The 27,949-nt window shown below is 39.2% G+C and overlaps 1 protein-coding gene across 1 annotated transcript in view; it reads left to right on the forward strand.

Moving 5' to 3' along the window:
* LOC132385316 (uncharacterized) overlaps positions 1–27,949 on the forward strand; it is a 47,631-nt gene that overhangs the window by 17,147 nt on the left and 2,535 nt on the right. Inside the window, exons 5-8 of the mRNA XM_059957335.1 lie at positions 9,705–9,732; positions 15,968–16,011; positions 25,616–25,675; positions 25,753–25,853. Coding sequence (XP_059813318.1) covers positions 9,705–9,732; positions 15,968–16,011; positions 25,616–25,675; positions 25,753–25,853 — 233 coding nt within the window. The remainder of the gene's footprint in view (positions 1–9,704; positions 9,733–15,967; positions 16,012–25,615; positions 25,676–25,752; positions 25,854–27,949) is intronic.

A 27,949-nucleotide genomic window follows, 5' to 3' on the forward strand; every position in this document is an offset into this window, starting at 1 on the left:
GATTCTGCAGACGCTAGAAGTCATGAGCAGCACATGCAAAGTGCTGGAGGAATTCAGCAGGTCAGGAAGCAGAAATAGAGCAAAATATACAGTTGATGTATTGGCTTGAGATCCTGAATCAGATTACATCAGATAGACTTTCTAATCCTTATCTGATAATACTTTAGCACTGTCTATCATTTTTAATAGATTTTGTGAAACCACTTTAAATAAATATAGTTTTCTGAACATGTGTTTTCCCCATCTCCCCTCCATGGACTCTGTCTACGCTTATTGCTGCCTCAGTAACGCAGTCAGCATACTCAAAGACCTCACCCATCCCAGACCTCTCTTCTCCCCTTTTCCATCAGGCAGAAGATACAAAATCCTGAAAGCACATACCACCAAGCTCAAGGACAGCTTCTATCCCAGTATTGATCTGTTGAATGGAACCTTATTTCAACAAGATGGATACTTGACCTCATAATCTACCTCGTTATGATCTTGTACCTTATTGCCTACCTGTGCTGCACTTTCTCTGTAATCGTAACACTCTATTCTGCATTGTGTTGTTGTTTTACCTTGTCCTACCTTAATGCACTGTTGCAATAATTCATCCAAGTGAATGTACGAAAGACCAATTTTTTACTGTATCTCAGTATATGTGACAATGATAAGCCCATCAACAATTAATTATTGTGATCAACTCATAGATAGACATATTCACATTTTAATATATTAAGGTAATTATTGTCAATTAACTGACCAAAAGCACGATCTATTTAAATTGGTAAACTATGCTGCTGATCTCGTTATGAGTGCATGATCTTGGATTATGTCTGTAGTAAAAAATATGACTGTATATGTATTATTTCTGCTGATAACTTGTTTCTTTATCTTTATCTGTCTGAGCCATTATGCACATATTCCTCATGCTTGGCCTTAACAAAAAAGCCTTTTCATTTACAGATTTTATTTATTCTTCCATTTTATGAAGAAGTTAGTTGTTTTTAAATATTTCCCTTAGAGAAAATATCCATTTCATGTGTTTAATTTTGGTTGTGTTCTTGTCATCAGTACGGCTGCATTGCCACTTTCAAATATCTACACTATTACATTCTTCTTTCTTTTGCAATTTTTTATTAATATCAAAATAGTAAATATAACATAGTATTGCTACACAATTATTGGGATTACATAATTAATGGTTACATATATAAATATATAATCAGTTAATACGAGGGTAATAAACCTCCCAAAATTGTTCAAATACAAATATAGTATACATAAAAAGGAAGGGTTAACATAGCCAAAAAAAAAGAAAAATAAAAAAATATATACCCCAAAAAAACCTAATTTAAACAATACTACCAAAAGCTAAGCAAAAGAAAAGAACTTGGGCTGTTTATAACATCAAAAAAGAAAGAACAATTAGTGTCATCAACTCCGATCCTCTCTGCATGTATTAAAACAGAAGAATAGGTTTGGAAAAAGGTCAAATCACATCATATGAAAGTGTTGAACAAAAGGCCTCCAAGTCTTATTAAACTTAATGGATGGATCACATATAACACTTCTGATTTTTTCTAAGTTTAAGCATAACATAGTTTGAGAGAGCCAATGAAATGTGGTGGGAGGATTCATTTCTTTCCAATTCAGCAAAATAGATCTTTTAGCCATTAATGCAAGAAATGCAATCATCCGACATGCTGAAGAGGTTAAGTGATGTGGATCTATCATTGGTAAACCAAAAATTGCAGTAATAGGATGAGGTTGTAAGTCAATATTCAATACAGTTGAAATAATATCAAAGATATCTTCCCAATAATTTTTCAAAGAGGAACATGGCCAAGACATATGAATCAAATTATTTTAGCAAGTCCTATTATACCTAACTTTTTTTTTATCCCTCTATTATGGACCAAGCCTATTTGACTTGGAAAACTAAAGGTATATTACGATTTTGTGATTTATTTTTGGATAATTGTTTCATGTCCTTTGAACAATTAGCTAACAAATATAATTTACCTAGATCCCATTTCTTTAGATAATTACAGGTTAGAAACTTTTTAAATACTGTTCTTCCTACTTTCCCGAATCTATATTCTATGGATAGTTTGGAAAAATTTTTAGATTTAAATCCTTTTCAGAAAGGTGCAATAGCAACTATCTACAATATAATTATGAAAATCCATTTAGATGTATCTAATAAAATTAAAAATGATTGGGAAAGAAAACTTAAGCTATTGAAAAATGGGAAAAAAATTCTTCAATTAGTTAATTCATCCTCTATATGTGCTAAACATTCGTTGATACAGTTTAAAGTAGTGCATAGGGCCCATATGTCTAAGGATAAATTAGCTCGTTATTATTCTCATATGTCCAGTGTGTGATAGATGTCACTCTGAAACAGTCTCTTTAACACTATTACGTTCTTAATTATCTTTCAATTTAACACTTAAAAGAACACATTTTCTTTATGTGTGTTCGTCATACTTTTTAGCAATGTTGATTAATAGGTATCTTTGCCCTTGTTCATCTTGTATTGCTGTTGATGATATACTTTTATTTTGAACATAGCAGCAATCCACATAATGTTGGTTATTTGTATTAATACAATAATGGTAGGTCCTCTTTTTTAAAAAATTTAAAGTTTGCATGAAAATAATTGCAGAATATCTTTCACATAAAGATTACTATCAACCATACTATGAAACATTTCATTTGACCATTTACTCAATTGTCAATGTTTGGAAGATATAAATGAGATTTATAGCAGATATAAATATACCCTGGTGCATTTGCAGTAAATCGACATCCTGAACTGAATAACAAACACAAATTGATCAAATCCTTTGTTACAAGCTTTTGTCCATTTCTTCAAATTTTTGAGTAGCACTCCAAACACTTGGTGCTTTATGTGATGTAACGTATTGCTCAACATTTGTCCAAAAGTTGATGAATTTAGAGCACGTAAATTTCAGTAAATTCATCATAAAGCATAACTTTAACAAATCTTTAAAAGAAGCACAAAATTAAAGAGGTACAATTGTCACTTGTACCCAGTGAAAGGAACCAATAGAAAATAAATAACTTGTCCAAGAGTTGTGATCTAAACTCGAGCATAAGTTGGGCTGTGGGCTATCTTTCTAACTGAGGTACTTTAGTTACATTTTCTAAGACCTGAAAGGAGACATTTCAGCCATTTTCTGCTAGATTGATCAAAGCATTACACTGGCACTGGAAAATAACCTTGTAGTGAGTAACAAACAACTCATTTTCAAATCAAAAACTTAAGTATCAATCAGAATCACTTATCAGTAATTGTTTAAGTCAGATATCAGTGAGCTCAAAACATTTCAGGCCTTAAGCACTTAAAAAACCCTCATGGCATTCTCAGAATATTTCACAGCATTTTACAATGGGTGTTTTTTTCCCCAAATATACTGCTACACTTATTCACCATGGAAATGGGACAGATAATTAGCATCTAGCAAGATATTCAACTAAAGAATGACTGCATTGTTTGATTTTGCTCATGATGATTGAACGAGGAAACTTTGGGTAAGCATTGTAAAACACCTTTCTGTTAGCTAAGTGGTACCACATAATTTTTTGTCATTATCACAACAGGAAGACATCATGTAATGTAATCAACCCACCTGGCTTCTCCTATCACATTCTAGCTAGCCTCCTTCCCCTACCCTCCATCTTTTTATTCTGGGGTCTTCCCCTTCATTTTCAGTCCTGAAGAAGGGTCTTGGTCTGAAAGGTTGACTGTTTATTCATTTCTATAGGTGCCGAGTTCCTCCAGCATTTTGTGTGTGTTGCTTTGGATTTCCAGCATCTGCAGAATCCCTCGTGATTCGTGATCATGTAATGCTTCCTGTACTTAAGAATCAGATTCAGATTTCTTACCACTGATACGTATCATACAAAATATGTAATTTTTGTGGCAGCAGTACAGTGTGAAGCTTTAAATTACTATCAATTTAAAAAAAAATGTAAGAAAAAGGAAGTAATTAAGTAATGCTCAACGACTATTTAGAAATCTGAGTGGAAAGGGCAGAAGCTGTTTCTAATTGTTGGTTGTGGATCTTCAGGCTGATTCCTCCATCCTGATGGTAGAAACAAGATGAGGACATGTCCCAAATGTTGAAGATCCTTAATGATGTATTCAGCCTTCTTGAGGTACTGCCTCTTGAAGATCACCATGATGGTGGGGAGGGTTCTGCCCATGATATACCCCTCTTGCAATCCTGTGCATTGGGGTGTTCATACCAAGCTGTGATACAACCAGTCAGAATGCTCTCCACTGTATGTCTTTAGTAATTTGTAAAAGTCTTCAATGATATACCAAATCTATGGAGTAAAGCCACTGGTGTGCCTCCTTCATGATTGCATGAATGTGCTGAGCCCAGGATAGATTCCCAGAGACGTTGACACTCAGGAACTTGTAGCTGCTCATCCTTCCCAGCAATGACCCCTCAATGAGGACTGGTGTGTGTTCTTCTGACTGACTCTTACTGAAGTCCACAATCAATTTCTTGGTCTTCCTGTTGTTGAGTGAGAAGGTATTGTTCCAACATCATTCAACCAGCTGGTCTATTTCTCTTCTATACAATTCTTCATCATGAACTGAGATTCCACCCATAATGGTGGAGCCATCAGCAAATTTGTAGATGGTACTTGATCTGTCCTTATCCACACAGTCGTGAGTGTAGAGAGTAGAGCAGTGGGCTAAGCACACATCCATGAGGCAACAAAACAGCATCCACAGAATGACATTGAAGTATAAGCCATGGATATTTGGAGTCTTTTTCAAAAATTCAGCAAGATGGATAAAATGTGTCTCTGGGTAACAAAACATTTGTTATAGCAACACACACAAACTGCTGGAGGAACTCAGCAGGCCAGGGAGCATCTATGGAAGATAGTACAGTCGAATTTTGTACCGAAACCCTTCGGCAGGACTGGAGAAAAGAAAAAGATGAGGAGTAGATTTAAAAGGTGGGGGGATGGGAGAGAGAAACACAAGGTGATAGGTGAAACCTGGATGGGGAGGGATGAAGTAAAGAGCTGGGAAGTTGATTGGAGAGATGAGGTGAGAGAGGGAAAAAGGAGATGGGAAATGGAGAAGGGGGGTGGTGGGGGTCATTGCTGGAAGTTTGCGAAATCAATGTTCATGCCATCAGGTTGGAGGCTACCCAAATGGAATATAAGGTGTTGTTCCTCCAACCTGTGTTTAGCTTCATCACGACAGTGGAAGAGGCCATGGATGGACATCTCAGAATGGGAATGGGAAGTGGAATTGAAATGGGTGGCTACTGGGAGATCCTGCTTTCTCTGGCATAGAAGCTCAGCAAAGTGGTCTCCCAATCTATGGCGATTCTCACAGAGGTACAGGGTTTTGGCCTGAAACGTTGACTGTATTTTTTTTTTCATAGATACTGCGGGGCCTGTTGAGTTCGTTCAGCATTTTGTGTGTGTTGCTCGGATTTCCAGCTTCTGCAGATTTTATCTTGTTTGTGGTTTGAAAACATTTGTCATATTTGTGCTTATATTCAGTTCTGCACATTGCTTGACCACAAATGCATCAGGGTATATTTATATCAGATCTATCTAATTGTTCCAGGGCTGAGATTAATACTGAGCAAGCCAATTATGACTTACAATTAATAAGTAAAGAGGTATGCATAGTGTTGGTGGAGAGACTATGAAAGAACACTTGGCTTGCCTATTCCACAAATACAGGCGGTATTAAAGATCCAGTAGTAATATTTTAAAGTGCGCATATGTGTTGTCTGGTAGCCCCACACAGTCTTTCATCATCATTCACAATAAAATTGTTACTGACTGAATTTCTTGGTTTGGCTTGTGCACTCCTGCAACTAATCTGGGATACAGTACATAGAAAAGGCAGGAGGCCTTTAGAGTTAGAGTCAGAAGGCAGCTAAGCCAGTGATGATGCAGTCAGACAGTTATCAAGGATTCTTTGAGTAGAACATCCCTCCATGCTCTAGTTAACTGTAGCAGATGGTGGAAGCTTTGCCCACTCTCCAAGCCTGTTGGACTGATTGCTTCCTGATACTGTGAAGGACCCTTCACAATTCCATAATGGAATAAGTAATCTTACATATTCGTGGCAGTGTACTGGAAGAGAAATAATTTCATCAAATAGCCTTTTCATGTGTTAAACATGCCATTATGATTCATGCCTTATGTACTATAATTAATATCTTGAAGAGAAAAACATAGATTATTGCAGCCACTGCTTGAAAATCCAATACATGGACCTGTTTATAAAGTTCCAAAGTTGAGCCAGTAATCCTGAGCAGACCTTTAGAAGAGAGAATCTCACTCTGCTGATACAATGGTTTATACATCTTAAATATAAAAATAATGATAACTTCAGGTTCAATAGATAAAATCACCTACTTAACTTTAACATCTTGAATATAGTCAGGTAACTTTGCAGAATTACATATTTTAAATCACAACTAGCAAAACTTTGAACTTGGAATATTCAATACTGATTGTGTTTTTTTTCTGAAAGCCTCTGAGCACAAACTCTAGACACTCAAAATATACGCCTTTTTTATATAATGTTGATGGATGGCTCCTTGAATATAAAACTAGTCAGAATATTAAGTGATAAAACAAAACAGTGGCCTGAACTGCACATTAAGTCGTAGGGATACACCTTTAACAATGTGTTAGTACAAGAAATGGTCACTTAATGCCTTCCTGATCTCATTCTGAAGTTTTCCATGATCACCAATTCATTAGTTGTCTTCCCCTGCATAGATTTAAACGGGACAGAATTAGAATATCCCTATGGCCCTAACCCCATGATTGGTGCCATGGGCTACAAAATATCAGTGGAGGCTTGTGGACAGATTGTATTTCCTGGTTCTCATTTGAATTAATAACTCCTATAGTCACCTAATTCCATAAGTCCTGAATAAATCCCAACAGACTATAAAAATAATAAGCACTTTATGGTAATTAAAGTACACTTTGGAAGATTGAAACTAGCATCTGTATAATGGCATCTAAAAACCCAAAACATAAACATGCTTATGCTTATGCTTATGTTTACCTGCTGATTTTTTTTTTCAGATTTTTGCTCCGTTTTTTATTTTCGTAAATTTGAATCCCAATGTTCAACCATGCTGGGTCTGCATCCATGTTGGAGACTGTATTTTATAAATGTGGCAAATGGATTTCAATTTACACTAAGACAAAGTTATTGTTTTGTATCTGAATAACCTCAAATGGAGAACTTCCGATGAAGAAGAAAGTTGGGGCTTTATGTTCAGTAAGCTGTCACAATCGGGTACAGAAAGTAATCAAAAAGATGATTGGATGCAATTTTTTTATATGCAGAGTCCAGTGGGGTAGATGTTATGCCTCAACTATATAAATATGTGATTGGATACCAGGAGCACTTTGAACAGATCTTGGGGAACACTCCTAAATTTCCTTTGTGTAGTATGAGTTCTGGATAGATTCTTAACGTCCAACGAAGTCCATTTGCAGAACATGCAGATAAATGCCCATGGGACATAGAGAAATCAAGGTTTAACTTTTATTCAAGGATTCCTCAAGAGTTTCTCGCTGGAACTTAATATAGTTACCATTACAGCCCAGAGAGCTGTTAGTCACATGGTATAAAATTTAGTAATATTAAAATGACATATATTGCTCAGGATCAAAGATATGTACATTACAACATTAGATGAAATGACATGCAACTTTATCAGAATGGCATCTAAAACCCCTAGGTTTAAATTATGAGACGAGATTAATCATAACAAGTATTGCATTTACTGAAATTGTGAAGGCTAAAAATTGATTTCAGTTCTTAATGTAAGATGCAAAACTCAAAGAAGATATTAAAAGGAACGTGTGGCTGCCACTCAGGAAGTTACACAAAGTATATAGTTTAAAATCTTGATGCCATTTGTATTGATTGATTCATTGCTTTTTGAAATGCTTATTTATAAAAGATGCTTCAACAAAGATTTTGATTATCTCCATAATACTTTGAATCTGTCATTATGATGGAATTGCCTTCAGGCATGCCTTATGTAGGGCTAAGCTTCTAAAATAGTACACATCATCGATACTTTTTTCACAAATTTAATATCCAGAAAATATTCCAAACCACTTCTCAGGGATGTTATCAAGCGATGCTGTTACAGCTTGGGGCATTCCGGAGTTCAAAGTTCAATTCCGGCGCTGTTCTGTAAGGAGTCTCTGTATGTCCTCCCCGTGGAATGCATCAATTTTCCCAGGTTCTCCAGTTTCCTCCCACAGCCCAAGATATACTGAATAGGTTAATTGTTATGTTATTCCTCTCCACGCCTTGTGGCGCATCAGGTGGCAATCTCGCCATTTCTTCAGCATTTTGTCTTTTTTTATGAGGCCGAGTTGCTGGCTCAACCCAGCACCAGATTCGAACCCGAGACCACTTGCCTCCAAGTCTGGCGCTGATGCCACTGGTCGGCTGGAGTAAGTTAGTTGGTCATTGTAAATTGTCTTGTGATTAGGTTAGGATTAATTGGGGTTGTGGGTTTGCTCGGATAGCACAACATGATGGCCCAGTAGTCCTACTGCACGTTGTATCGCTAAATGTATAAAATAAAATTTGGCACTAAGGCACATTTGGACAGACACATAATGGCAAAGAGGTAGTGGTTATTAAATACCTTAAGAGAGCGACAACTATGTAGAGAGATTTAGGTGGGAACATTCAGAATTGAGGGACTTAGGGTGACCTAAAGGCATGCCTGTCATCGATGAAATAATTAAACTATTCCGGCCTGTTCAAGAGGTCAGAATGGAAGAGTTAAAAGAGAACTTAATTTTAGCATTGCTTATTATAGGGAGGAGCAATGTTTTCCAAACAGTTATGCTGGCGTCATTCAAGATACTCACAACTCCTAAATCTGAAGGATTTGATTATTGCATTCTCTGTTGGAATACTGAACCAGAACAGAATTTGAAGTGCTTTGACTTTAGCAAATACTGTAATTTTTCAGCTGGGTGCTGTAAGGGAGGGCTGCAAACCAAGTGATATTGTTTAATTAGAGAAGTATAGGAAGTGTTGCCTAACAAAACTTCAAACCGCTTTAGAACCAGTGAGGTACTTGTGAAATGTAGTCACAGGACAGGGCAGCTAATTTATTCACTGCAGGATCGCCCAAACAGCAAAGTGATATGAAGACATAAAATGCAGAGGATTCTCAACAAGGCAGGCTGCGTCTGTGAGGAGAGAAGCAGAGATGCAGTAAAGTGATAATGGCCAGTTAGTTTATATTTGATTGTGTTGAATGAAGAATAAACATGGTCAAGAGATCAAGAATACCTTTCCTTCTACATAAAAGAATGGTAAGTCCATATAAGTCAATAAAAGCAAGGGTCTAATGTAATGCTTCATCTGAAAGAAGGCACTCATTAGGTTGTGCACAGTTTTAGCATTGCACTAAAATGTCTGCCTAACCTCCTGTGCAAAGGTTTCTGGAAAGGGCTGCAAACCCACAATCTTCTGATTCAGAGTATTACAAACCATGCCAGGGTGGTGCTCTCTGCTGAGGGAGCAAACAATGTGTATTGACGGCATGCCAGTAATGAATGGTCTAATACTTACAACTGTTAAGATATGTATCAAAATCTGTGTTTGCTGGAAATTAAGAGATTCTGTATGTTTCTTTCTCCAGATCCGGTAAATGTATCGGCTGAGCTGAGGTATGAATTATTATGTAATGTGGTCATTGTATTTTATGAATTATTATGTAGTGTGGTCATGCTGACTGAAATTTTAACATGAGATGAAAATATATTAGAAAAATGCATTTTGACTAATATATTTGTAATGTATATCCAATTTGATTAATGCATTTCACATCCACCAAATCTCTCAAATGTTAATTTATGCCTTTTCCAAGATCCCAAATTCTAATTGAAGTATTGTAACTGAGGAGTTGATCTTAATCATTGTGTCTTGAGAATTACTGCAAAACTTCCTGAAACTGGTATCGGCATATTTCTGCTGCGCTTACCTCAGAAATAAAAGCTCAGTTATAACAAATTGAGCTCCAAGAGAAAAAACCTCAAACTTGAACCATATACATTCACCAAGTAGGATGCACAAAAGAGATGTCAAATATGTATGCACATTATCGATAAAAAGTATAAATACATGCCATCCCTGGGTGATGAATGTGGTCCGTTTCTATAGAAGTCCTTAAGTCAATTTGTCCATTAGTCAGAAAATATACAAAAATCACTTGATATGGTAATTACCTCCAAAATATTGTAACGTATTGCATAAAATCATGTATCACTGACAAAGAAAGAACAATTTCTAAAAGAGGACAGAATAGGGAAACTAGTTCTGTTGTTTGTAGGCATGAACGTATGTATATTCATTGTCCTAGTCATTTGATAATATTATGGGAGCTTATTTGCATGTACCAGTGCCTGTAAATTGGGTCTTTGTAACCTGGGGATAGCCTGAAAATGTAATTGAGGACTTTCCAATTCTCAAAGGGAACAGTGTCACCATCTTATTTGAATATGTGACAATGAGATGTATATTTCCCCGTTACTGACACCGAGTTAATGATTTTAAGTGGAACTGGAGCAGGAACCAAAGATGTTGTAAAGGTTTGGTGTTTTGTTGGAGACACAGTGAGTTACATTAGTACAATGCTGGGACAAATAAGAAAAGAAAATGGGGAAAAAAAGCTGCTGAACTAATATTATGTGCGAGGTCTTGATACCCCCAGATGTCTTTTCTGGTTTCATCTAATCTCACTGGCCATATCTGTTGATCTGCAATGAATGTTTGAGGAGGCTCCACCTTCAACAAACCCCTTGCGGCTTTGACGGTCATCTTAGCTCTTGATTTTGTCAGCCATTACAACTGTGGGAGATTTTCATTCATTTTTAAATGCCCCTGGAATTAAAACATATCTCAAAACTATTAAAATCAAGTAACTAAATTAATAAGTTAAAGTTAAGAGAATTGTTTTGTAGATAAGTATTTAAACAAAAACAAGCTAAAAGCACATAAATAATTGACATTGAAGCAAACAAGTTATGCAGAAGAAGTCCTTGTCATCCCATTCTACCTCCAAATCAGAATCCTGCAATTTCCGCTGATGCTGCACAAGGTCTAACACTGGAGGGTCACAACAAGACCAAACTGTTGCTCTGAGATGGTCAGCAAGATGAAATAGCAGACTTGGCATTCCCAATCCATAAGTGCAGGTCTTCGATGTTTGGCAGTACATCTTAATGAAAACAATAGCACATTTTAAAATAAAGCTTTGCAGAAAGTAGTGATCTATTTAAGTACCGATATGCCAGGGGTTCCATTTGGAGTGCAGTAGTCAGTGAGGTTTAGTTTCTAAAACCAAGCTTATTTTCAGCCAATTAAAATTATTGATGAAAAAAAATACTGTAGTTAAAAGCTTTGGGTGATTTTATAACTTTAGAGCTGCTACCTTCATTTCTTATTGTAAAAATTAAACAGAAGAGCTGGAGAATTATATGAATTCTTGAATTGAAATATCATCATGTTATTAACATGGACTCAGAGTACTGCACTGACAAATTGCAAAGGACATATGAACAGAGTAGAAGGTCCTGCTGTGATAATCCTTTGATATGTTGTAGCCTCGTTCAATAAAGATCCATTAACAAAGTCACACAATTACTAGCAGATCATTTTTCATTCAAATCACACTTTCAGAATAAAATAGTTAATATATAATTAATGACATTTTCAAGTGAACCAACAAATACAATTGGATTGCCTAAATATATATGTCTTTGCGTAGTGATAACAATGTGGTTATTACCACCGTTGTTTAACCAAGCTTCTTTCATCTTGAGCAACACACACAAAATGTTGGAGGAACTCAGCAGGCCAGGCAGCATCTATGATAATGAATAAACAGTCAACATTTTGGGCCGGGATGCTTCTTCAGGACTGAAAAGGAAGGGGGAAAGACACCCAAATAAAAAAGTGAGGGGAATGGAAGGTGGACAAGCTAGAAGGTGATAAGTGAAGCCATGTGGGTGGGGAAAGGTCAAGGGCTGGATCATCGTGCCCTCTTTCTTTACCAGCCCAGACAAAAGTTACAGCATGTTCCTGTCTGTAGAAAGTTCCTCAGTTAACCGTTGAGAATGGATTCATACATCTCACAGCTTCATGTTCATAAGTTTGCTTTATGTTAGTAACTTTCTTCCAGTTTGTTGTATTGGCTGAATTAGGAGAGGAACCCTAGTTTTGTTGATCTCAATTTATCTAACTTTTAAACTTATATTTTATAACAATAACAAAAATAATGTTTGCAGATTACCTAGAGCAGGGGTGGGCAAACTTTTTGACTTGTGGGCCACAAAGGGTTCTAAAATTTGACAGGGGGGTCGGACCAGGAGCAGATGGACGGAGTGTTTTGGTAATACACCTCATAAGAGAAAATAAAATATCATGGGATATGTAGAAAACATGTGCTTTAACTTCAATTGAAAATGAACAAATGCATTACAACAAAATATCTGTCTTTGAAGCCCCATGGTATTTAGCTATTTATTGAAATGACTTTTAAAACACTGAAAACTAAATGAATAAAATACAGTTTTTTTAATAGTACCAGTTATTATTTTAAAGCACTGAAAATTCTGTTATCCTTCAAGATATTATCATCATCACTCTCCTCCTGACTGTCTTTATTTCAAAAACGGTAGGAGATGCAGGTCTACTTGTCCTGCTCCTTCTTAATCAATTGTCCCCTGTGCCAAAACTCAACAACGACCAGCACAAAGACAGAACAGTGACAGGGCACCAGTATGCGGAGCGCGTTATTTGATCTGGAGCGCATTTTTTTATTTTGAGAACGTACGTGCACCTGCACACTACTCATGTCCATCACTTAACAGAAATGACATGTAACATGTAAGGCTTATTGAAAAAAATATTTTCAAATGCATTTTTTACATAACACAACAAAGAAACTTATTTTTAATTTCAGTGGGAACAGTGTTGTTGGTCTCCCTTTTTAGCCAGCGCATCAAAGTCTGGATTTAGTTTTGTTGTGGCGATTCTCAGGATGGATCTGAGGTGTTGGTCAGTTAACTTGGATCTGTGTCTGGCTTAGTTGATGTTCATGACGCTGAACGCGTGTTCACACAAATAGGTCGAGCCGAACAAAGAGTAAAGCGCAAATGTGGAGTAATACGCTGCACCTCAACAAAGGTCAATGTATATAGAGTGCGTCATCTATTGGGAAAACGCCAGAATTGCGGGGAAAAAACGTTAATAAGGTTTATTAATATAATTTCATCAAGTTCTGCGGGCCGGATTAAAAAGCTTAACGGGCTGCATATGGCCCGCAGGCCGTAGTTTGCCCATGCCTGACCTAGAGTATCAGCTTAGTAAGTGTAATTGCGGGCAAATTAATAGATACTGAAAATACTCAGCAGGTCAGGCAGCACCTGTGGAGTCAATTTTCCAGATTGATATTCTTTTACTAGTTTCCCTGATTTTTTTCCAGCAGTTCTGGTTTTATTTCAGATTTCCACAACCTGCAGATTTAAAAAAATATATATATTTTAGGCTTAAGATAGGATTTGAGATATTTGTGAGAGGATTCCTTCCAAATGAACACATAAAAAGTTTGGCTGGGTAAACTTGCCATTCAGCAGGGATAATCTTCATGACTTATTACAATACATTCAGTGATCAGATGGGCACTTTATTCCAACTGGCGAAATACCCAGCAGTGCTGAGAAATGTAAATGACACTCAGATAGCCTTGTGGGCTCCAGAAATAGCCCCAGCATGTTTGAGAACAGAAAGATGCTGACAAGGCTGCAGTCATCCAATGTTAAGTGTGTTTTCCAGCAAGAAAGCTCCAACAAAGTAACAAAGCCTTCCTTTAGTGTGCTATATGCCATCTCCATGGTTACCAACTTAAGAATTGTTGTTTGGACCAGAGGGAAGGTTGCTGCTGTGCATTCCTGGAAGGGGAAAAAGAACATGAACATGTTTGCTTCATATTTTAACACTTTAACATGAATGGTCCTTCAGAAGATAACAAAGGATGCGGAAAAGAAGCTCAAGGAGGAGAAAGTGGTGGCACATTGGTGTAGCATTTAGTGGAATGCCTTACAGCACCAGCGATCAGTGTTCAGTTCCACCGCTGTCTGTAAGGAGTTTGCACATTCTCCCCGTGACAGCATGGATTTCCTCCGGGTGCTTCCATTTTCTCCCACAGTCCAAAGACTTATGGGTTAGTGAGTTGTAGGCATGCTGTGTTGGCACTGGAAGCATGTTGTCATTTGTGGACTGCTCCCAGCACATCCTTGGACTGTCTTGGTTGTTGACGCAAATAAACATACTTCACGATATGTTTTGATGTTTTTGATGTACATGCAACAATAAAGCTAATCTTCACAGTGGATTTATGAAAAGGTTCCCTTAGAATTTGCAACCCCTGGATTGTCGAGACGCTGCATTGGGACTGAAAGGGAACAGGGAGAATTGCCAGTGTGGAGGTTGAAGCTCTTTGATGACAGGTTAAACCGGATGGGGAGAGAATGTTGAGTAGATGGAACCACATGGGGAGAAGGGATTGGAGGGATGAACAAATGGAGAAGAAAACTAGGTGGAGAGCTGGAGTGCTGTGTGTGGGAAGAGCGTACCAGGGGTGTGAGTTACTTGAGACAGGAAAATGCATTATTCATGCCATAGATTGTAAACTACACAAGCAAAACATAGAACTAGATTGCAGAGACACAAGAAACGACAGATGCTAGAAACTGAAGCAGCAAACATTCTGCTGGAGGATCTCAGCAGATTGAGCAGAATCTGAGAGGGGGGTGGGGGGGAGGAGAAATTGTTGACGTTTCGGATCAAGACCCGACATCAGGACCTGATCATTTCTTCCAGTAGATTGTTTTTTGTAGTAGATCATAGAATTTCTGTGTATCATTTGACTAACAAGAGTCTTGAAATGGTGTCACTATCTGATCATTGCAAGAGAAGCATTATAGGAATCAGTAATGTCAGCCAGATGACATGCATTTAAGGTGAGAGGGAGTCCAATCAGAGGAGATGTGAGGGGCAAATTTTGATACAGAATGGTAGGTGCCTGGAATCTGCTGCCTAGTATATTGGTGAAGGAAAATATGATAGAGGCATTCAAGAAGCTCTTAAATAGGCATGTGAATGTGCAGAACATGGAAAGATACGGGCACAAGAGATTCTGTAGGTGCTGGAAATCCAGAGTAACACACAGGAAATGCCAGAGGAACAATGCAGATGAATAAAAAGTCAAAGTGTGGATAGTCAGAGGCTTTTTCCCAGGTCTGAAATGGCTAACACAAGAGGGCACAGTTTTAAGGTACTTGGAAGTAGGTACAGAGGAGATGTCAGGGGTAAGTTTTTTATGCTGAGAGTGGTGTGTGTGTGGAATGGGCTGCCGGCAACGGTGGTGGAGGTGGATACAATAGGGTCTTTTAAGAGACTTTTAGATAGGTACATAGAGCTTAGAAAAATAGAGGGCTATGGGTAACCCTAGGTAATTTCTAAAGTAAGTACATGTTTGACACAGCATCGTGGGCCGAAGGGCTTGTATTGTGCTGTAGGCTTTATATATTTCTATGTTTTGGGGTGAAACCTTTCATCAGGACTGGAAAGGCTTCTCCCAATAAGGATCTCAGCTTGAAATGTTGACTCTTTATTCCTCTCTATAGAAGGATATGGACATTTGTTCTATACATCATGATATTAGTAGATAAGTTAATACAAGGCATAAAGCATACAGAGATGTGGTGTACCATTATGTAAATCATTAAACAGTACTTAAGATGGTGACTGTTTAAGACCATTATCATGAATGAAGTGAGGCTAATAATGTTTTCTTGAAATACTTTGTATTGATTTTGTTTTATTTCTATCTATTCAAAGTTCAAGAACCATGGGCAGGAGTGAAAATTGCAGCCATGAGATAGGTAAGTCCATCATATGCAACCACTACTTAGGTGTTTCTGTAGAACTTTGAAAATGCCACATTGTAGGACATTAACATTCATGTACTCTAGCTATGGCTAGATGTTTGTGCTTGGTGGACCAGTTTTAATTCCAAGCTGAAGATTGTCATGGAAAGATACTGCTGGCACGTCATGACCGGAAAGTGCTGGCACATATTGGGCATGCGGTGGTATCAGATAGAGTGTACCACCTATTTGGGCGAAGTCTTGCTTTACATATGAGATCCATAAGAGCAATGAATTAGTTCAGTTTCAGTTCATTTAGAAACCACAAATGCAATGCAATGAAAAAAATGAGACCAACGTTCTCCAGAATGATATTAATGTATGAGTTTATTGGCACTACCAAAGGATTTACTTTATATGAATCATTATCCAAAAGTCTAAGGCATCCAATGTCCCCCAGGTAGATACCTTTGTTAATTTTCCATCATACCTATTTCTCCTAACTTCTGTGCCCACCTCTTCTGCCAATGTCTTCAAAAACCATGGCATCCTGATCATTAGCCCAGAACCTTTTCCCCTGCAGCATCGCAGTGCCACCCCTGCACTATCCAACTAAATCAACAGCATGATATATTGGCATATAATCTGTCCAATACAAGAATAAATTTAAAAGGTACACATGATAGGTGCAGAATTCTTGAGAGAAAGTGGGTGACTATGGACATATAGTCAGTCTTGCACTCTAATATAGTGGCTTTCCTCAGACTTCTTCTGTAGTTGTGACAGGATTTATTTCTCTGATTGATCAATAACACTGTATGTGGCAAGTACAGTTGTTAAAAGGGAAATCTATTCCAACTGCTACCATCCGGGAAATGATATCGCAGCAGAAAAGCCAGGACGAACAGGCTCTGGGACAGCTTCTTCCACCAGGCCATCAGACTGATAAACTGATTTGAGTGTATTCTATGTCAGAATGCTCTCAATTGTGCCCCCATGGGCCTTGGTCTTTTGTCTTCCAATAATTCCTTCCTCCCTGTAATGGTGTAATGCAGTGGTTCTCAACTTGGGCCATATGGTCCCTCCAGGGGGGTCACGCCAGATTTCATGGGGGCCTCAAGTAAAAAAACAAGAAACTGGGGACCACAGGAGTTTCTGAGTGGGCCACTATAATTTTTTTGTTTATAGGAAATATTACTATAATATATAAACAAAAAGTAATCAAATCAAATCAACTTTAATTGTCATTCAAACCATACATAGATACAGCCAAACGAGACAACATTCCTCTGGGGCTAAGATGCAAAAACATACACATGCATTCAAAACAGTGAGAAAGGAAAAAATCTTGAACACTCCAGTCCAACAGCCCGACTTGAACCGTCGGCCGGCTATTACAACATTCTGGCTGGCTGCGCTGAACAATAAGCAGCTCACTGATGCAGTAGATCTGCTAAACATGTAGTTATTGGAGTCAAGAGTAGTCCTACTATGTATAAAAACACATTTAACAAAGCAAAAAAAACACCTTTGGTTGGCCCCTGAGAGGCTGCTGCGTGTATGCGTGCCACCATCTTTCACATGAATATGAATGTTTGCAATTTAATTTGGGGTGAATGTGACTGATGTTGACGCCACATTACAAGAATGTCTTATTGAGCTGCAGAGTGATATAACAACTCAAGCAAAATTCAATTGATAGCTAATAAAATTCAAATGAGCTTCCACAGCTCTGGGGAAAGAAAAGTTGTTTTAAATTGCATTTCCCTCCACTTCATATACATGAGGAGTAAAAACCTTTATGCTATGTCGCCGTCTAAATGTGCAATTTATAGTAATTTGTAATGAATAATATGTACAACAGGACAGTCAATATAGCATAGAAATACAATTGTATCAGCATGAATTAATGATGGCCTGGTAGAAGAAGCTGTCCCGGAGACTGTTGGTCCTGGCTTTTATGCTGCGGTACCTTTTCCCAGATGGTAGCAGCTGGAGCAGTTTGTGGTTGGGGTGACTCGGGTCCCCAATGATCCTTCGGGCCCTTTTTACATAGTTGTCTGTGTAAGTGTCCTGAATAGTGGGAAGTTCACATCTACAGATGTGCTGGGCTCTCTGCAGAGTCCTGCGATGGAGGGAGGTACAGTTCCCATATCAGGCAGTGATGCAGCCAGTCAGAATGCTCTCAATTGTGCCCCTGTAGAAAGTCCTTAGGATTTGGGGGCCCATATCAAACTTCCTCAACCGTCTGAGGTGAAAGAGGCGCTGTTGTGCCTTTTTCACCACACAGCTGGTGTGTACAGACCGCGTGAGGTTCTCGCTGACGTGGTTGCTGAGGAACTTAAAGCTGTTCACCCTCTCAACCCCAGATCCATTGATGTCAATAGGGGTTGGCCCGTCTCCATTCCTCCTGTAATCTACAAACAGCTCCTTTGTTTTTGCGACATTGCGGGAGAGGATGTTTCCTTGACACCACTGTGTCAGGGTGATGACTTCCTCTCTGTAGGCTGCCTTGTTATTATTTGGGATTAGTGTAGTGTCGTCACAAAATTTAATTAGCAGATTGGAACTGTGGGTGGTGACACAGTCATGGGTATGTAGGGAGTAAAGGAGGGGTCTTAGGACACAACCCTGAGGGGCACCTGTGTTGAGGGTCTGAGGGACAGAGGTGAGGGAGCCCACTCTTACAACCTACCGGCATTCTGAATCCAGTTGAATGTGATTTTAGTCAAGCTCTTCACCTGCTATCAAAAGCTCGCAACTGTCTTGATGTTGTGAAAAGAGGTGGTCTTCGATTATCTTAAACCAAGTTACAACTAGATATTCAAAAACTCGATAATTTGCATCAGAATCAATCAGATTTAATATCACCGGCATATGTCATGAAATTGGTTGTGTGGCGGCAGTACAATACAATACATAAAAATAAAAGAAATGTAAATTATACTAAGTATATATACTGTGTGCATGTATGTGTATGCATGTATGTATATACATATATTTCTTAAAAATGTTAAATAAATAGTGCAAAAACAGAGGGGAGAAAAGTAGTGAGGTGGTGTACATGGGCTCAATGTCCATTCAGAAATCAATGGCAGAGGGGCAGAGGTTATTCCTGAATTGTCGAGTATGTCCCCTCAGGTTCCTGTACCTCCTCCCTATTAGTAGCAATGAGAGGAGTGCATGTCCTAGGTGACAGACGCCGCCTTTTTGAGGCGTCATTCCTTGAAGATGTCCTGGATGCTGGGGAGGCTCGTGCCCATGATGGAGCTGGCTGAGTTCACAGCTTTCTACAGCTTATTTTGATCCTGTGCAGTGGCCATGCTATACCACACAGTGATGAAGACAGTCAGAATGCTCTCCATGGTACATTTGGTGAAATTTGCTAGTTTCTTTTGTGGCATACCAAACCTCCTCAAACTCCTAATGAAATATATCCACTTCCGTGCCTTCTTTGCAACTGCATTGATGTGCTGGGTCCAGGGTAGATCCTCAGAGATGTTGACACCCAGAAGCTTGAAATTGCTCCCTTTCCACTTCTGATCCCTGTATTAGGACTGGTATGTCTTTCCTTGTCTTACCTTTCTGAAGTCCGTAATCAATTCTGTGGTCTTACTGACACTGAGTGCAAGGCTGTTGTTGTGATACCAGCTAACCAGCTGATCTATCTTGCTCCTGCATGCCTTATTGTCACCATCTGAAATTCTGTCAACAATCGTTAAATCAGCAAATTTATAGATGGCATCTAAGCTGTGTCTAGCCACACAGTCACAAGTGTAGAAAGGATAGGACAGTGGGCTTAGCACACATTCTTGAGGTGCACCAGTATTGATTATCATCAAGATGGAGATGTTATTTATGTTCTGCACAGACTGTGGTCTCCCAGTGAGGAAGTCAAGGCTCCAGTTGCAGAGGGAGGTACAGAGGCCCATGTTTTGGAGCTTTTTGATCAGGACTATAGGAAGAATTGTGTTAAACACTGAGTTGTAGTCAATGAACAGCATCCTGACATGAGTACAAGTATTGTCCAGGTGATTCAAGGCCATGTGAAGAGCCAACGAGAACATATCCACTGTAGACCTATTGTGGTAATGATCAGTTCCAAAGATCTCACTAAACACCCAAAGGAACAAAATTAACTGCTTTTTCGTTGCTGATTGGAAGAATATTATATAAATAGAAAGCTTTGGAACAGTTTTATTTTTCATATACATCTGTAACATTACTGTATATTTAACATGTAATCATCTAACCTGTTAAAACATAAATATTGACTATATATTAGAATAATTAGTACAGTTGACCAAAAAATAACTTCAGCAACTTATGGAGAGGATGGGGGGTCAGGGGCCACAGAGGTAAATGAAAGACATAAGTGGACCACGAACAGAAAAAGTTTGAGAACTACTGGTACAGTGTAAAAGCTGGTCATGGCTAAAGCGGTGCTGAGTGTTCTTCAGGAAAATAGGACTCTCCTCAGTTCATCATGTTGAAGCTTCTGTCCAGGATGCTGTGTCTCACTTCAAAGATTACATGTCCAGAGCATCTGTGTTTACAGCAAAGAGTAGAATATTTCAGGCAGTGTTTGGCCTGACACATTAACTTGCCCTCCCCATAGATGCTACCTGGCCCACTGACTGTTTGCATCTCTTTCTATTTTATCCCATTAACTCAGTGATTAAAATCAGCCCACATCCCTTAAAGGGGAGATGGGCTGTAAGTGGAGCCAGTGATGGAAATTATTCTGATGGCCACTGCAGTTTATCGAAAGAAATTGCAGGAAAAGGATGAAGGCGGGGAACAGATTGATCAGGACAGTACTGAATGCCTCGGTTGACAAAGTGAGGAAAACATAATGGGACCTCTGTCATTTGGAGGTGAGGGGATCTTCCAATCACACAGTAATGTGGCAGTAATCTCAGAGGGAAGCAACATGGATGTGATTGGAAGGAGTTAGACTCCAAGGGCCTGACTGCAGCACATTGTAGAAAATTCTTTGAACTCATATGTTCGACCAAGGTCAATTGAAACCATCGTTAAATCATGAGCTCACAAACTAACCAGTTGCATGGTTGGGTTTTAATACAGCTGCATGCACCATCAGCTTCACTTACCGGCTCACAAGTGTAATCTTTATCCAGACCACACGATTTACCATTACACCAGTTCTCAAATGCAAAAATATCGACTTTCACACATTGCTAGTATCTCGGTCCTGGCAGGTATTGACATTGAGCAATATTCGCTAAGTTATCTCCCACCCTTGTCTGAAGAGCTGCAAAACTCGCACCACCTTCTAGCTTGCCTCCCAGTTACTGTTTATCGAGTCTCTGAATTCTGAAGCGACACCTTACAGCCACAGAATTACTTGAGGTCACCCTGCAAGATTATCTGCAACAGTCAGTGTTGGGTGAGCAACCTTTCACTATTCATGCTATAGACTCGGGGGGAGAACATGGTGGACTATTCAAACAACCAACGGCAAGAGGAAAATAGGCATATAGGGGATGCACAAAGTTCAAAATTCGAAGTGAATTTATTATCCAAATACATATGTGTCGCCAGGTCCTGAGGCCCTTGCACTGCCTTCTTGATGGCAGCAGTGAGAAGAGAGCATGGCCTGGATAGTGGGGTCCCTGATAATGGATGCTGCTTTCTTGTGGAGCGCTCCTTGTCGATGCGCTCAGTGATGGGGAAGGCTGTAGCTGTGACGAACTGAGATGTATACTCAACTTTTTGTAGGCTTTTCTGTTCTTAGGCATTGGTTTTTCCATATCAGGACATATGCAACCAGTCATGATAGTCTGCACTATGCATCTTTAGAAGTTTCTCAAAGATTTTGATGACATGCTGAATCTTCAGACTTCTAAGAAAACAGAGGCTCTGCCATGCCTTCTTTGTAATGGCACCTGTACGCTAGTCCAGGACACCAAAGAATTTAAAGTTGCTGACCCTTTCTATCTCCCTCCAATACCCTGATGAGGACTGGCTCATGGACATCCAGTTTTCTGCTCCTGTAGTCAATAATTAGCTCTTTGGTTTTGTTGACATTGAGAGAGAAGTTGTTGTTGTGGCATCATTCAATCTCCATCCCTTATGCTGATTCATCACCACCTTTTATCTGGCCAACATCAGTGGTGTTATCAGTTGTACTGAGCCTCACAGTCAGAAGTATAAAATGAGTAGAGCAGGGGGCTAACTACACAGCCTTGTGATGCACCTGTGCTGATGGAGATTGTGGAGGAGACGTTGTTGCAAATCTGAACTGACTGGGGTCTACAAGTGAGGAAATCGAGGATCCAGTTGCACAAGGAGATATCAAGGCCTAGGTCTTAGAGCATATTGATTAGTTTTGATAGAATGATAGTGTTGAATGCAGAGCTGTAGTCAATGAAGAGTAACACATACAAAAGGCTTGAGAATATCAGCTGGTCAGGCAGCATCTATGTAAATGAATAAACAGTTGATATTTTAGGCCAAGACCCTTCATCAGGACTGAAAAGGAAGTAGCCAAAGTAAGAAGGTGGGGGAGGGGAAGGAGTACAGACAAGAAGATGACAGGTGAAGTTGGGTGGATGGGGGAGGGTTGATGAAGTAAGAAGCTGGGAGGTGAAAAGGTAAATAGTTGGAGATGAAGGAATCTGATAAGAGAGGAGAAGAAAGGAAGGGAGGAGGGGCATCAGGGAGGCAATAGGGAGGTGATAAAAAGAGAAGAGGTAAGAGTGGGGCCAGATTGGGGAATTGAAGAAGAGAGAAGAGGAAGGGAAAATTATCGGAAGCTAAAGTAATCGATGTTCATGAGATCAAGTTAGAGGCTACACAGATGAAATATGAGGTGATGCTCCTCCAACATGAAAGTGGCCTCATCATGACAGTAGAGGATGCCATAGACAGTTCTGTCAGAATGGGAATGGGATTTGATTTAAAATGGTTAGCCACCAGAAAATCTTGCTTCTTGCGGATGGAGTGAGATGCTTGACAAAGCGGTTCCCCAATCTATGTTGGGTCTTACCAATGTAGAGGAGGCCAAATCAGGAGCACCACATACAGTAGAAGACCCCAACAGATTCGAAGGTGAAGTGTTGCATCAGTGGGAAGGACTGTTTGAGGCCCTGTATGGTGGTAAGGAAGGAGGTGAATGGGCAGGTGTGGCACTTCTTCTGTTTGCAGGGATAAGTGCCAGGAGAGAGATTAGTAGATAAGTGGGGAGGGACGAACAGACAATAGAATATTAGAGGGAGTAATCTCTGCAGAAATTGGGTAGTGTGGAGGGGGTGGTGGTAGGGGGAGGTGGGGAGTAAAGATGTGTTTGGGAGGAGGATCGTGGTGAAGATTGCAGAAATTGTGGAGCATGATGTGTTGGATGTGGAGGCTCATCGGGTGGTAGGTGAGGACAAGAGCAACTCTATCCCTGTTAAGGTGGTGAGAAGATGGGGTGAGGGCAGTGTTAATGGTGGAGGAAGGGGAACTCTGTTTTTTTCTTTGGTAACAGAGGGCATCTCTGATCTTCTAGAAAGGAAAGCCTCATCCTAGGAACAGATGTGGCAGAGATATGGAACTGAGAAAAGGGAATGAGATTTTTACAGGAGATAGGGTGGGAAGAAGTATAGTCAAGATAGCTGTGGGAGTCAGTAGTTTTGTTAAAAGTACGAATGTCAATGAAGAGCATCCTGATGTATGCAGCTTCTCTGTCCAGATGTTCCAGGGCTGAGTGAAATGGCATCTGCTGGTGACCTGTTGTGATGGTAGGCAAATTGGAGCAGGTCCAAGTCACTCCTCAGGCAGGAGTTGATATGTTTCATGACCAACCTCTCAAAGCACTTCATCACAGTGTATGTAAGTGCTACTGGAGAATAATCATTGAGGCCGGTTACTACATTCTTCTTGGGCAACAGTGTGATTGAAGCCTCCTTGAAGCAGGTGGGTACTTCATACTGCTGAAGAGAGAGGTTAGAGATGTCAGTAAACAGTCCAGCCAGTTGTTTAGCACAGGTCTTCAGTACTCAGCCAGGTACACTGTCTAGGCTGGATGCTTTCCTTGGGTTCACCCTCCTGAAGGATGCGCTCAGGTCTGCTTCAGAAACCAAAATCACAGGGCTGTCAGGGGCTGTGGGAGTTTGTAAATTTTTCTTCAAGTTCTGGCGGTCAAAGCGAAAATAGTTAAAGCACAAGAATAGTTAATGGATATTTTTATTTTGCAGCAGCTCAATGTATACATGTGGTCTTAAATGTTCATTATGAACTTGCTTCAAATTCACATTGAGTGCAGTCAAAGGCAACTATATAATAAGCTCAAATCATTATAAGGATGAAAACTCCTGCTGGCCAGTACTTCGTGCCTAGGTAGAATGAGATGAATTATGCAGTCTATGGCCAGCTTAAATAAATAAAATTCAAGAAAGTAATTTAAGAAAGTAAATTCAAGAAAGTAATTCCTACTCCAGCTTGGAAACTTAAAAGCTAATGGACACACTCCTATCCCCCACCTTCCCTCACACCCCCAGCAACCTTTGGTGTGTTTCTTCCTCGATTTACCTCTCTGACCTGCAATACAAATTGACCCAAATTTCTCAATTAATCATGAAATTCCAGAGTTAAAGTTTTGTGCACGAAATGTTTTCAGACAAATTCTAATTGTACGTTGTCTCATCAGCGATAGAATATTTACATCCACAAAACACGTGTTTGTTTCGATGCCCTCAGCAGTTACTACCCTTGTATTTTTTACTGCTCCCTCAGAACAAAAAAAGTTGTTCATGTAAATGCCAGGATCTCTTTGCTAAGAAAACTAGAATGCTTTATAATAAAATAAATTACTTTCATTTCTAAAAAATACTTTCTTTACAAGGCACCAAACTTGCTTTTTTAACCACCTGCTTTTTTCAGATATCAGCCCTAAACTAACGTAAACAGATGAGACTTCAGTCAGAAAATCAGGAAGTTAAGCTCTCAGGCATGATAACAAACAAGATTAAGACATGATGGTTATAAACAAGTTACGCTGGAGCTACATTCAATTTTCAATACCATTTGCTGTTAACAAAAACATATGCCACCGCCTGCTAAGAAATGTTACTAAATCATGCAGCTTTAGGAACAAAAAGGGTATGACAGGAAAGCGTAGTGGTTGATGCTGACTATTCACAGCTGGGCTAGGCAGAGTGCAGATCAGCTCACAACAGCATTGATCTAGGAGAGACAAAGTTTAATACTCAGAGTTTGTGCTCCTACCTTAGTCGTACCACACAGAAACAGTCTCTTCGTCCTACAATATCTGTTCTTGCCACATATATATTTATACTTGTCCCCATGTACTAGTGTTTGCTCAGTTATTTTTGGCAGTAAAATCAAAAGTTAACATAAGTTTGGGGAAATCAGATACAAGGACACATAGCACATGTGCTACTCCTACAAAACTGGGCCAAATCATGCTTCTGACTAAAGATGAATTTCTAGACAGCCATGAAAAGGATTGCGTAGAGCTTACAGAACTAAAACAGCCCAGCTGATCTTTGGTGTAATTTATTCTCCACACAAGGCTTCTCCAATCTAATGTGTTAGAATGTTAGATGAGTTTATTATTATCTCTGATATTCGTATATTCTGATTCATTTGACAGATACAGTATATGCAGTAGTCAGGAAAAAGAGCCAGCCAAACAACAGACAGTATCCAACAGGTAAAAAAAAGTTCAAACACTTAAACTTCTTCCACATATTCCAATAAATGTTTCACATATTCATTTTTCCCCTACAGAAGCTACCTTTGTTGATGAAGGTAATAGTGAAGAAGAAGAAGTCTCCTATGCAGACATTGTTATTCATAGTCCAAAACGTCTCTATAACCAAAAGCTCAAGGTATTAATATTACACAACTGTTTATCTATCTTTTATGCATCTTAAATGCATCTGCATTTATTGGATAGGCATGTCAATTTCTTGTTTGAACAATTGTATCTAATGAAGTACTCTGCCCTTGATTTATTGAATACACCTTCTTTGCCAAGAAAGCTCTGAATGCAGCTGGGCTTACAGAGAGGGAAAGGTGGCAAAGCAGAGAGACAGGGAGGGGGAGGGAGGATCGATCTCCTGTCCCTGACCTGAAAGAGGATGGTTATTCTCCAAAGTTAGGTAAAGGAGACTAGGTGTGTTGGTAGAATTCATTGTGTGGATGATACACGTTCCACACACATTTCCATTTGCTGCCTCTTTGTTATCATCTGAGACTTTGGATTGAAATTGTGACATTTGCAAATGTTTGTAAATTTTGGGCTCATAGTAGGTGGAGAGGCAAAAAATGGAAAGCCTGTAGTATGACATTGTCATAGTGCAATCACATAGAAAGGGAGCTGACCTAGTTGAGACTGTCTTTATATTTAAATTCATATTAAGTAGTTATGGTAATGTTTTAACATCTGTGAAATCTCAATGTCTGAGAAATTAGACTGGTCATTCATCGTGACATTTATGAATTTGCACAGTGTTCATGTCAAGTTTACTGGTGCAATGAGCCAATGTATTGCGACCTATGACCTTCATTTTCCAGTCCCAATACAACAAAGAGCAAATCCTCCAACAAGTCACCAACTAGACATGAATTAAAATATTCCCAATGAGGCAGCAATGGTTTGATATACCTTACTGCTTGATCTCTGCATTAGATGTTTTGGAGATCATTTGTGATCGACAGGAAGCATGTAGGAGCTTTCTGCTGCAAAGTTCAATGCTGTATGTCTCAGGCCACTCACAGCAAAAGAATCAATCCACTGGGATTGAATGTGGCCACAGACACTGGAAATACACTTGGTGGCCCCTTTATTATTTACACCTGTACACCTGCTCATGAATGCAAATACCTAATGCAACTTAATACATAAAAGTATTAAGGTCAAGAGGTTCAGTTGTTGTTCAGATCAAACATCAGAATGGGGAAGAAATGTGATCTAGATGACTTTGACCATGGCATAATTAGTGTTGCCAGACAGGGTGGCTTGAGTATCTCAGAAACTGCTGATCTTTTGGGATTTTCACACACAACAGTCTCTACAACTTACATAGAATGGTGCGAGAAACAAAAAAAATCTAGTGAGCGGCAGTTCTGTGGGTGAAAATGAGAGGGGTCAGAGGAATGGGCAACGTTTCAAGTTGACATGAAGGTGACAGTAACTCAAATAACCATGCATTGCAACAGTGGTGTGCAGCAGAGCGTCTCTGAATGTACAACACTTTGATGTGGATAGACTGAATATACGCTCAGTGTCCACTTTATTAGGTATAGGAAGCCGTTGAGTGTAAAATGTTACAGTAATGTTGGCACCTTCACTAGGTTGATCAGTTTTAACTTGCTGTGCTGTTTTGATTTGAAGCACACGGAGAAGCTTGTCCTGAAAATATTGATACAATAAAAAGGTACGGTTGCCAGACAGGCTTCATAGAGAAGGGAAGATAGTATCTTCTAATTGAGCATGAAAGTACAGAACTTGCAGTCTGATTTACTCCCCACCAAAAGAGGCTGTGCTACAACAAGAACTTACCAATATACTTTACTCTGAAAGAAATAACAGCGGGTTGAATGAACAGCTCTCCCACTAGTAACAGACCATGCTAGAGGAAATTAGGGCTAATGCATTCATAAATTTTCAACCATTTGATAAGTAATAAATGCGCAAAAAAAATCTACAACTTTGAAAAGAAAAAGATCAATATTTGGTTACTGAAGTTTTTCTTGAACTCCATCTCTCTTTGAACTTTCTGACCACATTGGGTTCCACTGCTATGCCTAATGAAGTGGCCACTGAGTGTATGTATTCACCTCTTTCCACCTCCATGCCTCTTTTCCTTTTTCTTTTCTTTTTCTTTTCCTGCTTAATAGCAGCTTTTATGCTCCCGTACCAGGACTACTATGGAGTGTGTACTTTAAGGTCAGATTCATAACTCCGAATTCCATATGGAAA

The sequence above is a fragment of the Hypanus sabinus genome, chromosome X2 (assembly GCF_030144855.1).
Source record: "Hypanus sabinus isolate sHypSab1 chromosome X2, sHypSab1.hap1, whole genome shotgun sequence".
NCBI lineage: Eukaryota > Metazoa > Chordata > Chondrichthyes > Myliobatiformes > Dasyatidae > Hypanus > Hypanus sabinus.